The sequence below is a fragment of the Nelusetta ayraudi genome, unplaced genomic scaffold (genome assembly GCF_046127955.1).
Source record: "Nelusetta ayraudi isolate G7.1 ecotype Tasmania unplaced genomic scaffold, CSIRO-AGI_Nayr_v1 ptg000052l, whole genome shotgun sequence".
NCBI lineage: Eukaryota > Metazoa > Chordata > Actinopteri > Tetraodontiformes > Monacanthidae > Nelusetta > Nelusetta ayraudi.
In genome coordinates, this window is record NW_027466102.1 from 2,985,798 (window position 1) to 3,001,985 (window position 16,188).

The 16,188-nt window shown below is 45.9% G+C and overlaps 1 protein-coding gene across 2 annotated transcripts; it reads right to left on the bottom strand.

The window, feature by feature from the left end:
• Window positions 1-262: 262 nt before the first annotated feature.
• Window positions 263-15,937, bottom strand: fntb (farnesyltransferase, CAAX box, subunit beta). 2 transcript variants are annotated; one of them, XM_076037836.1, is made up of 12 exons: window positions 15,679-15,931; window positions 15,064-15,128; window positions 14,227-14,299; window positions 13,250-13,341; window positions 10,355-10,501; window positions 9,158-9,241; window positions 8,031-8,117; window positions 7,171-7,300; window positions 4,250-4,382; window positions 3,447-3,558; window positions 3,192-3,306; window positions 263-461 (listed from the first exon to the last, which is right to left on the bottom strand). In XM_076037836.1, exons 1-12 carry the CDS (start codon window positions 15,775-15,777, stop codon window positions 318-320), a joined length of 1,281 nt encoding a protein of 426 aa, XP_075893951.1. In that variant the 5' UTR covers window positions 15,778-15,931; the 3' UTR covers window positions 263-317. The 2 variants fall into 2 exon arrangements, 1 of the variants encoding a protein (XP_075893951.1); XR_012928320.1 differs by having other exon boundaries at window positions 321-461; window positions 3,451-3,558; window positions 15,679-15,937.
• Between the last annotated feature and the right edge of the window lie 251 nt (window positions 15,938-16,188).

A 16,188-nucleotide genomic window follows, 5' to 3' on the forward strand; every position in this document is an offset into this window, starting at 1 on the left:
AGAAGACGTGGCAAAGCACAAATTCGGCCAGAACGCAAAAGCTGCCCACACACACATACACGCGCACACACACACACACACACACGCACACACGCACACTGTATTCAGTCAGTGGCCCCCCCGACCCCGGTCCAGCCCTGGAGTCTGCTGTGGGCGGGGAGCTGGACGCTCCAACTGCTCTCGTCTACGTCAGGCCTGACAGCTGGTTCTTCCCCTGCATCCGCTCCCAGACCTCCCTCCCGCCCCCTCCCTCACTCCCCCCCCACCCACCCAGAGATGGCTGGTTGGCGCACAGGGACGAGTCCCGCGAGGACCGGCTAGGACCGGCATTCCCCCGAGCCTGAGGGGCCGTCGGACGGCCTGCCAGCGGCGGAGGCCTCGGGGACGGCCAGCCGGTGGAAGTGCTGCAGGGCCTGGGCCACCTTCTCTGGGCAGATGTTGTAAACGGGATGAGTGGGAGCCTGTGGAGTGGAACCATGGGGGAGTTAACATATACAAAACCTCACCTCTCTGTGTCTCCTCCCCACCGCCAAAATAAACACCAAAGGTGTACAGATACTTTGTCACTGTACTGAAGTAGATTGTTCAGGTATCTGTACCTAACCTCAGCCTTATTTTTACTGATGACCTTTTCCTTTGACTCCTACATTTGTACACAAATATCTAGTACTTCTGTATCTTCTGAATAGGCTCTGCCCGTGATCCTGGGTACATGAGGAAGCAGTTATAAATTATATAAAGTTAAAAATTATTATTCTTTATACTAACTTGTTATTATCACAGTTGTTGCTTTTGGAGCTATTTGAACTATGATGTTGTGTGCTGTAGTCCAATATAAGTGGGTAATATTTTAGAGGGACATTATTTTAGAGAACCTCAGCTTTTGGGTCAATGTTCAGTTCGTTTCAGTACGGAGGAAATAAAAATGTAGAAAATACCATTGGTTATTGTTATTAAAAGTGTAAACATCCAATAACTATTGCTGCTGATTACAGTTTGGTTGTGCGGCATAACAACATAATCCAGGTGCTCATCAAGACCTCTGGTCAGTGGAATCCAGATAAAAAAAAAAAAAAAAAATCAACAAAAGTCTAATTTCTTTAATGAAATGAATGTAAAAAAAAAACTGATACATTTTAAAATACATTTTAGGACCTGTCCTTTCTTACTTTTATTGGAGTAAAGGAGTTGATTCAGTACTTTTACTAATTACCAGAGTATTTTCTTTCACACAAGAATGCACACTTTTACTAAAGTATGGAATATGAGTGCTTCAGCCACCTGTGTTACAAACACGCGTCCACTAGAGAAGTGGCAGAGCGTCGAGACCTTCAGTCAAATAAAAGGCAAGTCAGTGGAAACAGCTGCGCCATGAATTCTGCCTTTACTGCCCTCGAGCGATGACTCAACGTTCCGACGCGTGGCGTGTGGTAACCAAACAGCAGGGCGGCGCTAGCTGCTGCTATCAGCCGAGGGTGCCAGTAACACAAGAGGAAACAGGAAAACAAAACCACTGTCAACCTCTTCTGATGTGAAACTGCTCAGGCCCTCCTTTTATTTTTTCTTCCTTTCTCACCTCTGTGAGATCAAAGGGCGCGATGGCGAAAATGACAGGAAAGAATGTGTGAGTGTGACTGTGTGAGTGTGTGAGAATGAACACGAGTACTTGCGCTCGCTTCCGTCACTGTAAACGCAATGCAACTGCATTCACATGCAAATATGACCGCAGGCGATGCTTGAATAATTTATCAGGCGGCGGAGAAATGAGAGGGTACCAGCGCATCGCAGGCTGAAGGAGCAGTTGATGATACGCTTTTTTTGTTTTTGTTTTTTTTAATAGTATGAAGAAGGCACTTGTGCACCTGGATCAAGGGTCGATAAGGTTCTTTAAATGAGTTTTTTTTGGCTAAGAGAAGAGCCACGGTTAAAAAACACTTGCACGCTGTTTCCATTCAGCTCCACTGATCTTAAATGAGAGACAGGAAATGAGTAGGTTGTACATGTGATGCAATGGCAGCGCAAGGCAGAACTTCAGAAAGCCATTTTCTTAAAGTCACTGCAGTAAAAAAAAAGAAAAAAAATTAAAGGCCATCTCAGTTATTTTAGTAAAAACAAATATCGATTGTTTTCCACTCAGAGAGACTTCATCATATTGAGACTAACTCAAGAGTACAACTTCAGTACAAAGTCTGGATTCACCGATACAATACCAGTATCGAGTATCAGTACCGATACCAGGGTTGAGCATTTTCACAAGTACTCATACTCGTAAAGTACGTGCCATTGCCATGACACAAATGTATTTGACAACTTTGTTAAATTGGTGTTTGGACTGCAGTGAAACTTGACAGTCACCCACGTTGACGTTCTAGACCACAGGTGGGCAAACTTTCTGACTGGTCGGCCACAATGGGGTTCAAAAAAACTCTGACGGATGGGCCAGAGCAGGAGCAGATGGATGGAGTGACCCATCCATGACTGACCCATAAGAGAAAAAAAATATTTCATGGGATATGCAGAAAACATGTGCTTTCATGTCGATTGAAAACGCGTTACAACAAAATGTCTGTCTTTGGAGCCCCACGGTATTTAGTTATTTTTTTTAAAATTACCCTGAATACACTAAAAAAAAATATGATGAAATATAGCTATTTTATTACTAACTTACTATTAATATAATTCTTCGTTCGGCAGGCTGGACTTAGAAGCTTAATGGGCCGCATATGGCCCCCGGGCCGTAGTTTACCCGTGCCCGTTCTCGAAAATCATGCTGATGCGGTTAAAATAAGAAAGAATCTGTGGAAAAGAAAAACAAACAAAAAAAGTAATTCTATTATGCGTAGTGGCCTTATTAAGTACTGGGTACCGCTGAGTACTGAAATGCAAGTACACGCACTCTACTGGTTGTGTAAAAAAAAAAAAAAAAAAGTGGTATTGGTGCATCCCTATTAAAAATACCAAGGCAATAAGCTCACGGAATCATGCGACACGATTTGCTCGCTATTTGTCAGAGAGGACACCAAAACAAACTGGCTCCCTGCAGGTTGGAGGGCCACTGACTGGCACAAACAGACCGGGGCATAGTGTGGACGTCACAGCGTAATAAGGAAGTAGGCAATGTTGTAAATTAGAGCCCCCCCCCCCAGGAGTTAGCGGGCTGATGGCTCGGGCGCTCCGTTTGCATTCCTTACCAGCCGGTTCTCCTCCCTGCCAAGGATCATCTCGTGGTGGAGGTCCATGTTGCCGAAGTGCTGCGCGACGGAGAGGCCGCTCAGGCAGTAACACGTGTGGTAGAAGTCCCGGGATCTGAACACAGCAGCACCACATAACAAGGAGGGATTGATGTGGATGAGTAAAACCATGTGTGTGTGTGTGTGTGTGTGTGTGTGTGTGTGTGTGTGTGTGTGTGTGTGTGTGCGTGCGTGTCCAGATGGTGTGGGACTGACTTGCCAGGCTTATCCAGGAGGCCTCCTGTCGGGTTCTGACAGCACAGGAGGATGTACTCCTGCAAGGCTTGCTGCTCGAACATCCAACGCTGCCGACTCAGCTCCGACTCCCCTGAACACGAAAGCGATACACTGTCACCGGGAATTCTGCAGGGGCATCACCCGCTGCCCAGTCCCGCCCGGCAACAGAGCATTCCTGGCGAAGGCTTGAGCTTCACCGTTGTCAGAAGACATCACACATTGAGTTTAGGTTCAAAAATAAATTTTAAAAAAATGTTACGATAATGCGATAAGTGATATACACGGTGACATGCATTTTGAGAAAACAGCAACAGACTGAACAACATCCAAGTTGCTGAGGAGTCTTTCAAAGTTCAGTACACCCTATCAAGTCTGTCACGCTACAAAATTGAAGAAAACTAACAGGGGATGAAAACAGCGATTACGATGAAACCTTCACCATCTTACATCAATTTCTCACCTCTTTTGGGTCTAGATTTTTTATTATTATTATTATTATTTTTTTTTTTTTTTACATTTTTATACACTGGCTGCTTTTTCAGTTTGCTAGTCTTTAACTCTCTCCTGTTAAACAATCTACCGGTACAAGCGACAAATGAGCGCGCATGAATGCGAGATAGACCGCGAGATAGAACGAGCCGACCGACGTGGAGAGAACTCTCGATTTAGAGCCGATTCCAAGGGGTTACTGCGAAAACCGCGCTTCACGCCCTCTTTAGTGCCAGTGCGAAAAGTATTAAAATCCCCATCCGATCCCCCCCCCCTCGGGGGTGGCACGGTACCTTCTTTGAACAAGGCTCTGTGGAGCAGCGGCAGGAGTCCCGCCTGCCAGAAGGAGTAGCAGCCGTCCACCAGCTTGTTGCAGCGGCCCTGGAAGCCTCCCTCGAAGCGCATCTGCCTGCTGACCACCCAGCGCTGAGGGATGGGAGGACACGCAACATTTTGAGAGTTGAACGAACACACACACACACACACACACACACACACACACACACACACACACACACACACACACACACACACACACACACACACAACACACACAACACACACACACACACACACACACACAGCGAGGAATGAGAGGAGGAGGCTACTCGGAAGACAAAAGCCGGATATCTTTAATTTCAACGCGCAAAAAAGAAGGGAATTTGCAATAGCATCACCATGGAAACAGCTAATTGGGGCAACCAGCCTGTGAGATTGTGGGCTGGATAATTACGGAACACTGAGGTTGAATACCAGCTGGGGCCTAAACTATATAAGACAGGCGTGCAGGAACTTTTCTTTTTTTTTTTTTCATTTTTCTTTTCTCTTTGCTGCTTTATATTGGTGCAAAGGAAATAGAGCAAATTCTGGAGGGACGCAGAGGAGGAACTTGAGAGTCGATCATTCAAGGCCTGCTATTTTAAACGTGACGTCTGAAAACTTTTGAAGGTCCACATTTCATAACCCGCTATGACGATTCGCTCTGCAGCTCTCATGATCAGAACAAAAACAGAACAAAAGCGACCCGAGGGGTCTCCAGAAAGCAGCGGCTTTAAAACCCTCTGTTTACAGCCTCCAGCAAGAAAAGTTTTAGCCTTAGCTGGCATTCAAAATAACTTGAAGGGGACAACGCCATAGACCAGGCGTGGGCAAACTATGGCCCTGGAGTCATATGCGGCCCTTCAAGATTTTTAATCTGGCCCGAGGAAGCTGCTGTACTTCATCCATTTCCCAATATTTTTGGGAGTTAGTTTAATAAAGAACTAAATAGCGCGGGGCTTCAAAGACACTGGTTTTGTTGTAATGCTTTGGTTCACTTTCAATAGACATTCGTTCATTCATCATTCATCTTCCATACCCGGGATCAGGGTCACGGGGGTCTGCTGGAGCCTCTCCCAGCTGTCATAGGGCGGAGGCAGGGTGATACCCTGGACAAGTCGCCACTTCATCGCACAGACATTAAACTGTCTATTGAAAGTGAACTGAAAATGAGGCGGCTCACCAAAACACTCCATCCATCTGCTGCTGCTCCAGCGCCTCTCTCATTTTAGAACCCGGTGTGGCCCCGCCAGTCAGCAGGTTCGCCCACCCAGGCACAGACAACTGAGGTGTCTGTTGTCGGTAGCCCAGTTAAAGGCGTGAGTGGTCTTTGTGACATCACAAAGGGCAGAATTCCACAACAGGAGGGGGAGTTGGCAGGCGAGCGAGAGGGGACGCCCACAATAATGAATTTGCAGCAAGCGAGCTGCCTAACAGGAAGCTTGAAGTCTTGATAGATTTCTAACGGGACAGACGCTCTCTCACACTCGTGACTGAAACCTTGAAAAGCTTTGATGATTCTCCGACTGAAAAGATCATTTTTACACGTCGTGAGGACCAACGAAATGGCTTGGACTCGACTGAAGCGGGTGGATAAAGCATCAAACGTGCGCCACCGCTGCTTCGCTTTCTGATGGAGCAGCAGTTGTTCAACCTTTGCATCGAGGACGCTGAAACATATGCACATTAAAAAGAAAAATATATATATATATGAAAAAAACACCGTGTTCTCTTCGCCTCATTGTCGGTCTTTATGTAATGTGGCGAACCCGCAAGAGAGCGGCCGCATGATAAATGCAAGGCCATTCCGATGTGAGCGAGCGCCATCAACACCAATCTATTCTCTGCCGGTGAATAATTCATTCTCTCTCTCTCTCTCAGATGAAACTGGGGCTGTGTGCAGCGTGACTCATCGTACGCCGCTCAATGGAAGCGAGTCAGAAGCCACAGTTTTGTTCGCTCCTGCTGAAAAAAAAAAAAAAAAATACAGATAATGGCAAACAATATTTAATCTAATTAAAAAAATAAAAATAAAAATAAAAATAAAAACTTAGCCGAGCTGCTTTTGCAGGAAATGACGCAGTGCCACCATAGCAGGGTCTTTTAATGCAGTGTTTTCCTACCACTGTGCCGCAGCACTCTAGATTACCTGGAGATAATGTCAGGTGTGCTGTGAAAAATGATCCATTTTCACTTAATTGATCTAAAAAATAATAACATTCCACTGTGGAGTCACGGTGCTTTAAAAGCAACCTGAGCCTGTTGTCCTCCATCAATTCCTCCCTGCATATCAGCGTTGTGTGCGTCCAACAATAATCAATATTAACAATCAATACCAACTACTAATTTTCACAAAGGTGCAATAAAACACTTGTTTATACATCAATATGGAGATCATGTAAAAGAATCCAACTGTCCATACTTGTTTTTCCTCTTACTCTCGAAATATTTGTTATTTCTTCATTTCTTTTAAATTCATATAATTTTCCTTCTTTTTGCACGAGTTGTTGCTGTATTGATGCAAATTTCCCCACTGTGGGATTAGAAGAGGCACTCTATTCTAAACAGGTTTCACACTGACTGAGTATAAAAAGATTAAGAGACTATACTGTCATTATTAGGCTAAAAAAAGAGTGTCATGGGATTGAATCAAAGTGAAAAATTTACCATGGTTCAAAAAAGGTTGAAACACACTGTCCTAATACACCTTGAACCGCATATTAGTCTTTGAGTGGACAGATTATATTTAGTAACATAGGGAGTAGTCTGCCTTTAAAAAAAAAAAACACACTCCAGGCAGGTTTCACTCATGCAAGTCCAGGTTCTCAGCGCTCACGTGGCCCAGAGCCACTGGTCCGCTCAACACTGGACGCACCGACTGTGCACAATTTCTCACCAGCAAGGCTTTGAGATCCAGCATGTGTTCTTTGCCCAGGATGACGAGGGCGGCCGTGCCGCAGAAAGTGTAGCCGCCGTGGGCCTCCAGGCCCGGGACGCCGCTGAGGCCGCCCTCCCAGTTCTGACAACTAGGGCCAGAAGGAGAGCGCGAGAGAGAGAGAGAGAGAGAGAGAGAGAGGGAGAGAGAGAAAGAGGGAGAAGGAGGGAGGGAGGGAGAGAGAGAGGGAGAGGGAGAGAGAGAGAGACGGAAGGAGAGAGGGAGAGAGCGAGAGAGAGGGAGGGAGAGAGGGAGAGAGACGGAGGGAGGGAGAGAGAGGGAGGAAGAGAGAGAGAAGGAGCGAGAGAGAGGGAGAGAGAGAGAGGGAGGGAGAGAGAGAGGGAGGGAGAGAGGGAGGGAGAGAGAGAGGGAGAGAGAGAGGGAGAGGGGGAGAGACAGAGAGAGAGAGAGAGCGAGAGAGATGGAGGGAGAGAGGGAGAGAGACGGAGGGAGGGAGAGAGAGGGAGGAAGAGAGAGAGAAGAAGCGAGAGAGAGGGAGAGAGAGAGAGGGAGGGAGAGAGACAGGGAGAGCGGGAGGGAGAGAGGGAGGGAGGGAGGGAGAGAGAGAGGGAGAGGGGGAGAGACAGAGAGAGAGAGAGAGAGAGGGAGGGAGGGAGAGAGAGAGGGAGAGGGAGAGAGAGAAAGACGGAGAGAGGGAGAGAGAGAAAGACGGAGAGAGGGGGAGAGAGAGAGAGAGAGGGAGAGAGAGAGAGAGAAAGAGAAAGAGAGAGAGAGACATTGGGAACACAGTAACAGTTGATGGAGGAACTGAGAAGCTGAAGCTCTCCTGATGAGCTTTGATGAGTCGGTGCTGTCAGTACCTCAGGATCCAGTTGGCGGTGCCCTCAAACAGTTTGGGTGTGAGGATGTTTGTTAGAGACGCTACAGAGGCCGCACAATATGCACTCCTAAGAAATAAAAAAAAAAAAAAAAAAGAACAAATTTGGGTGAGATGAAGGTCAACTTGCAAATGTGAATCTTATTTTGCCTGCGTTGCTTTCAGAGGGAAGGAAACACCAAATATATGAATGATCATCCAGTGTTTACTTGGGCTGTTGGGCCATGAGATTTATATTTTCAGTATTTCAGTGAACGTGGCCACAGCAACCCAATGAAGTCCAATCATGTCTTCACTTTACAATCATATTCCCACGGCCATTCAATTATTGTAGATGACAGTAAACGAATGGATGATTGAATTGAATTGAGGACACTGGCGCCACCTTGCAACGAACCTCAGCACCAGTTTAACGATTAAACCTAAAAAAAAAAAAAAATAATCCACACATCATCCATTTCACCATCTCACACATGAATTCCAGGCGACTTCTCATTCACTCACGACTCATAACGCTTACAGCGGACACTCGCTCGTTGTTGGGGCAGGATGGGGAATCCTTTCAAGAGCGTAAAGACAGGCCTATAAATAACACGTAGTTAACACAGGAGCACACGGCCCAACATTAATGGGTTTGCCGGCGGATAGCGGCTTCCTCTGAGGGGGAGACGAAGTGCGTTTGGCTTCCTCTGAGGTTGAAGCAGAAAACGAGACCTCAAAGCTGCTTACTCAAAATAAATAAATAAATCCAAACCCCACTGCTGGCATTTGGCAAGAGTCAAAGAGAGGAGACGTGAACACACACACACACACACACACACACACACACACACACACACACACACACACACACACACACACACACACACACACACACACACACACACACACACACACACACACACACACACAGGCACGGAAATGAAAAAGTGTGAGGAATAAAAAGAGACACAAAAATATGCTGGGCTTATTTCGAGGAGGAATTTAACTCTCAACTTGCTTCAGATCACAGAGAGACGGCTGATAAGGCTGATGCTGCTGCTGCGGCACATTTCAGATTTATGCAAAAACAGCCTGCAATGAAAAAGTGAACAGGTCCACGGCTCTCACCTGACATCCACCTCCCCGCCAACGTGCATCACAAACGAGCCATCTGGCTGCTTCACTGACCGCAGGAAATCTAACAGCTTTTCCCTGGAGGAGGGCAGATTGAGAAGGGGGGGGAGGATGCATGGATGGCCCAAGTGGGAGGGGGGTGGGGTACAGGTAGGGTAAGGGTGGAGGGGTGGAGAGAGGGAAGTGTGACAGTGGAGATGTTACATTCTGACCAAACACCTCTCGTGATGACATAATGAGCAATATTATCATCATCAATTAATGAGATGCTACTATACATCTCATTATGATGCCTAACAACTGTTTCATTTTATTTTACTTCTTTTTTTTTTTTTCTTCTTCGAAAAACAAGGCAATTTGCTATGGAGCGCCGCTGCCTTTGCTGGGAAGTCTGCTTCACATTTGGCAAATTTATCATTTTGGTCTGTTTGGACGGTTGAAGATGAGTGCGCAGAGGAAACGGACGTCTTTAAAGTTGCAGTCCGAAACTCAAAGCCAAGACGAAGGAAACAGAGAAGGAAGAAGCGGCTGAAATTGAACACGAAATGACGAAACTCGAAAGAGTTTAAAGAAAAAAGTAGAAAGAAAAATCGAGGGGGAAAACGACAAACTTTCGTGAATGTTTTTTCAACAACGAAAAGAAGAGGTTCTCAAGGGAAGAGCTCTTCATTAGTAGTGTAAAGTAGTCAATGTCCAAATGAATACCATTAGTAGTATAACGACTGTATGTGACTGTGCGACCTGATGATATATAGCTATATACAGTAGTTTGCTGTTTTGATTTGTATTGCATTGTGTGTGTGTGCGAGTGTGATGACTTCAAAGGCACAGTATGTGTCCTTGGCATAATCTCTCAATGCTGCATATAGGATTGCAGTGAGGGCAGCGACCACCTTGCCAGACATACACAAGGTTGATAGACGAGTCATGGCCGACTGTGGAGGGTGTGGGTGTCTTTGGAGAGGACGGCCCCAGCGGGTGGTGATCCAGCCCTGACGTGGTGAATATTCACAACGATGGCAAAAATACTTTACTTCTCAAACCTCTCACCGCTGCTTCATCAAAGCGCTGCACTCACCGCTAACCTTCAGGTGTGGAGCTTCCCATGTTCCATCTTTATGACTACGACTTGTTTTTGGTTGTTGTTTTTTTTTTTTTTTTTAATCCACTGCTGTGACCCTTGGCACCTACCTGTCGATCACGCCGTAAGCCTCTTCCGTGCCGATGATGCAGAGGGCGTTGACGGCCGCGTATGTGGGAGCCAAGTGGGCGTGCTGCCCTGGGCCCCCTGCAAAGCCTCCCGCTGGACTCTGACACCGAGCCAGAAACTGGCACACGCTGGAAAAGACGGTCACTCAATTTAGAAATGAGAGGTTGCAGGGCCTGTCAATCAAACTGCAGCTACACCTTGATCACAGCATTCACTTAAGTCACAACAGGACTAAAAACAACATTATTCTTATTATTATTATTATCATTAAGGTTCCAGGTTCAATTCCGGGCTGTGGAGTTTGCATGTTCTCCCTGTGTCTGCGTGGGTTCTCTCCGGGTCCTCGGGCTTCCTCCCACAGTCCAAAAACACGCATGTGAGGTGAATTGGAAACTCTAAGTTGAGTGATGTGTAGATGCGTGTGTGAGAGCGAATGGTTGTTTGACTCTATGTGGCCCTGCGATGAACTGGTGACTTGTCGAGGGCGTCACCCTGCCTTCGCCCCATGACGGCAGGGAGAGGCTCCAGCAGGCCCACGCAGCCCTGAGTGCAGGAACAAGCGGGTATTGAAAAGGGATGGATGGAGGGCGGCTGGAGGTTGTGGGGCCAACAGCTGAATACCATTATCATAATGTGACAAAATGGAACATTAAAAAAAAAAATATATATACCTGAATGCGCAGCATCTAACATCACTGTCATGCTTTTGTGAACCTGAAATGAGTCATACTGCATGCAGGACATTGGAGACCGTGCATTGCAGCATGCAGCACCTGCTGCTTTCAATGAGCGCTCTCTAACGGGGATTAAGACAGATACTTGATCAAATTTTCCTCAAAACATTGTCCCAATCTGCTCCTTCCCATTGGCTGTTGTCATGGACCTGCAACAGTATTGGCCTTAATGCCATCCAGCGTCATGGGGGCCTTTCAATCAATCATCAATCAATCGACTTTGATTTGTACGCCGCTAAATCACATCCAAAGACGTCTCACAGCGCTTTGTCCAATCAGAGGAGAACCAACTGGGCCCCCAGAGCAAGCAAAGTGCGACGGTGGCCAGGAAAAACTCCCCCCTGTGGGAAGAAACCTACAGCAGATCCAGACTCCAGAGGGCCGTCATCTGCCTGTGACCAGCTGCCCTTACTTGCTCAAGCATATGTGCAACTGTTTATTTCCAGTTTCTGTCCACACAGACGCTTTTTCATGCTAATCCAAACGCCCTTGAAGAGAAAATCTTGTTAAACTGTGGTCTTCCCTTCTCACAGCGATGATTCGAGAAAACGCGTGATTGAAACCTCACGGAGACGGAGAAATGCAAACCCCGTTCGTAGGTGGCGTTGCTGAAAACCTTTTGAATAAGGGGCCTGTGTGTGTGAGAGAGAGGGAGCGTGAGTTGGCGCTGGGCAGCGCCAGCCGGTGTGTTGGCATGCCTCGCGGTAATGAAGACCAGGAGGGTTGGCTGAAGCGGCACCACTGCTGGCTCTGGGCACGGCTGCATAGGAGCGACGCTGTTTGAAGTTGGAGCTGCATGAGGAGTCTGCACGCTGCGCCTGCCCTGATAGTTTGATTAGCAATGACGCGCTGAAGGAAAAGGTGGAGGCTGGAGATACAGTTCTGCTGAATCAACTGACTAGCAGCAGCTGTGGGAGTTTAAATTTAAAGTCTCTGTAGCTTAAAACGATCTTTGAAAATGTCTTTTTATCTTTGTAGCGCTGCAATGAATCGCACCGACTGTGACTGCCTTATCAATGCACAGCTAACCACAAGGACAAACCCTAATATATAAAGCAGTGGGCCCCAACCTCCAAGCTGCGGACCAGTAATGGTCCGTGGGTCATTTGGTGCCGGGCCTCACAGAAAGAACAAATAACTTATATTACTTCCGTTTTATTTATTTACTATTTGAGTCTGAATTATGTTTTATTTTGAAAGATTATCGTCTCTGTCACGTGATACGTCACGACTAAGATTAAACCCACGAGCGAGCTAGCTAGCAGAATGAGTGAAAACAAACGTCTTACGAAAGTTTCTTTGTGGAGGGGAAAAGTGACGAGACAGAAGAAGAGCCGACGACCTCCAAACTGAAAGCTGACAATAGCAGGAGCCCTACTTAAAATATGGATTTTATTTTTTCACCTGGAGACACAAACACCCTGCAGTACAAGACCAGCAGCCTTGCCTATAGGGTATTGCGTTATGTTGTTGTCGCGATGTTAAGAGGACGCTGCTAAATAGGGTTGCAAACTTTAACCTTGTATTCCAAAAATACCACAATCTGCAAGCCGGTTCCTGGAAACATTGTCTGACATTTAGCCGCTCCGTGGCGCAGGAAAGGTTGGGGACGGCTGATATAAGCAGCGACACGGTGGACAAGACATCGTTCAGCCTTCTATGATTTCATTCCAGCATCTGTCGATACGAAACACTTTGGTTACGTTTGATTGCCACACACGTTGTCTACGTAACTGCGTTGGCTGGAGGCGAGAGCGTCCTCGCACGCGTGCCAGTTTGCAAGTTAAACGATGTGTTCATGGACCGACGCGGACCAGACGAGACTTGGATGAGTTTTTGCTCAGAAAATAATGGCGAGGATATTTCTACAAGCAGTTGTGCAAGTAGAGGGAGGTCACTGTTTACAACTGAAACCTTTCCACCTATTACAATTAGACCTCCCTGCAGGTAATTATTTCAGTATTCGAATAGCAGTAAAATATCATTTGTGACTGTAATTGTGAAAAATGATGCAATGACCTTAAATTCTAACTGTGAATAAACAGGGTTTATTTTGCAGCATGTATGACTGTTGGTCTTATTTCTGTGTGTGTGTGTGTGTGTGTGTGTGTGTGTGTGTGTGTGAGAGAGAGAGAGACTTACTCTGAGGCGACAGCAGGAGGGATGGGCTCCTCGAGTAACTCCAGACTGTGCAGGATCCAGAAGCAGAGCCATGGCCTGCTCGCATCCAGACACTGATCGAGTTGCCAGCACATGACCAATTATACAAATCGGAAGAGACAGCGAGAGCCGACAGTCAGAGAAGCAAGAATTGGGGAGGAGAAAAAACTTGAACTTGTGGGTGAAGGAGAGAGGCAGAGAGTGGGTGTCGGCAATTTCAGGTTGGATTGTCTTTGTTATTTACTTGGTGTCAGAGGTGTAGGAAGACTGGCATACAAAAACGTGAGCATTCATTCGCTCTGACCAGTAAACAAGAAGCTTGTGGTTGTGAATAGGCTTTACACCGATCATATCGGCTATATCGGATCGGCCGATATTTGGCATTTTTTTTAAATGTTCGTGCTCGGGCGTCATGTCACAAATCACCGATCCGATCAATGACGTCATGGTCGTGTCGAAACTTTTTTCATCCGTCTCATTTACTCCAAAGTAGTTTCACAGCATCGACATGCTTATTTGTTTGTATCCGAGAGCTAATGATTCATGATTCAAAAAACTTTGTTTTCGTCTTCGTTCCTGTTTTGAGTACTGTCGCTATGTGACGGACAATAAAGTTTCTTTGAATCTTCACGACAGCAACATCCATGGGCAATACAAACAAACATGTCGGAGGTGTGGGAGTTTTTCAAAGTGAGAGAAAACAGACATAGCACAAGCTATCTGCAATATATGCAACGGATCGGTGATCGGTTATCGGTTTATTTAAACTCACTGATCGGCACAAAAATCGTGATCGTGTAAAGTCTACTTGTGAATGACGCAAGCACATGGCATGTGGAGTCAATGAAGAATCAACAAATCAGGATGTAGTATGAAGCTCTTTCGAATCTAAAATTGCTATAATTTCTTGACAATTTCAACTTTTAAACAGTCGTAACCGTCAAAGTGTAACACTGTACCTCGTAAGCATCTGATAGGTGACGTAAGCCCTTCTTCAGGTACTGGTAGTGTTGATCACGCATCAACGTCGGCCTGGGGACACAAGAGATGAGCTTCAATTTTGACACTACACTGTGCACCACCGGATGAGATTTTGCTCCGAATGCACATTTCATCAAGTCACTCACGAAACAATCAACTTTTATTTTAAGAGATTATCAGAATAGCTTTATCCTCGGTTATTGCAAAAGCCTAACTGCAAATTGTAGCCTTGAATGTAAAAGGAATGAGATGAGAGTCATATTGATAAATTAAGGATTTATATTTGCCTTTGAAAAGAAGTGCATTAAACAGAATAAATAAACACACACACACACACACACACACACACACACACACACACACACACACACACACACACACACACACACACACACACACACGAGCCCCTGGGAGGGAGGTCTGTTACAGGAGCAAATATTGAACACCCAGCCCACTTAAGTGTCAGAAACATCTGAAACTACCAATTCCAACCCCACCCCCTCCTCGCCAGACATCAAGTCCTTTCACTGGCTGTGCGTTCCAAACAGTGTGTCTAACACACAGCTACATGCAAGAGCCAAGGGTAAAGATTTTATACTGTAGTTTGGTTTAAAAAACAAAACAAAACAAAAACATTACTGGGCTGCCAATAATTGACACTACAGATATCTTACTGGCCAAGAGTTGAATACAAATGTAAGATTGACTTTTAGCAAAAGGCAAACAACATGTCAAAGGCACATCTGATAAAGCAAACGGCTCTGATTCCAAATGAACCCGAGCACTTGCAGCGTGCAGGCGGTCTGAATACTCACTGTGGTAGGCTGTGTATTTGCTTGTAAAGGCGGATAACTTCTTTAATGCTGCTTTCCACTTTTTTCTGCACACAAAAAGGCACGAAACGGTCAATGGGCAATTTAATTACACACCTCACTGACATCAATGTAAAAAGAAAAGGAAATATGTTATTCCTCCTGAAATAAATTTCAAGATGACACCGTTAGCCCGGTTGGACTGAACCACCTACGGCAAATGGAGAGCAAAATCAAAAAGTCTTATATTTAAGTGGCTTCACGTGGTAATCTCGCGCTAAAGTCTCTGCTAATTTGTTATAATGGTTTTGCAAATTGCTCTGCTACTCACAAGTCCCGTTTAGTTGTAAGGTCTTTACCTACTAATCTCTTCACAGTAAGATGCTAGTAGCCATCTCAAAGCTTCAGAGTGCTAATGGTTAGCCAATACACAGCCAGGCTAATCACCTAAATTAGAAAGATAATCACAGAAAACGTCCACCAGGTCCTCTTGTGGGAAGCGTCTGGTTCAATGGATCGGTCAACCTCTTCAGATTCGCCCCCATCCAGAGTAAAACTGGCCACTTTCAGCACCAGCAAGCACATTTTCCAATGAAGCTAATCTGTGTCTCCACTCACCTGCTCCACTGAAGTCACCGTTTCCACCCCGTCATCCGTGAACATTTCTGCGGAGTGGCACTCGCTGAAGCATCGCAGAGGCGTCGGGACTCCGTCCATGGCGATGGTGTTAATAGTCAGTTCCAATTGTCTATCAGAAACTGACAATGAAGCGGCACTTGGTTTGTTTTGATAGTTCTCTGTACTTTCACTGACAGGGATCCGTTAACTTCCTGTTGAGGTTGGAGTGGGCGGAAACTACGTGGGCAACCGCTTCTACGGCGTCTCTGAGGAGACAAAAGTATTTCATTCACTTATAGTGTAACAATAAGCAGACGGACCGCGAACGATGTTTGAAAACACGAGGATAAAAGGGTGCGTTAACAGTTATCAATGAATGGCCGCCGTGGTATTATATCATTAACATTCAGTGATTGGATACCGGTCACTGACGTCAAAAAAGAGGTCCCACTCGGAGGCATCAAGTCGGTTAAAACGAAGCCACACAGGAAGTATCGAGTGAAACGACAA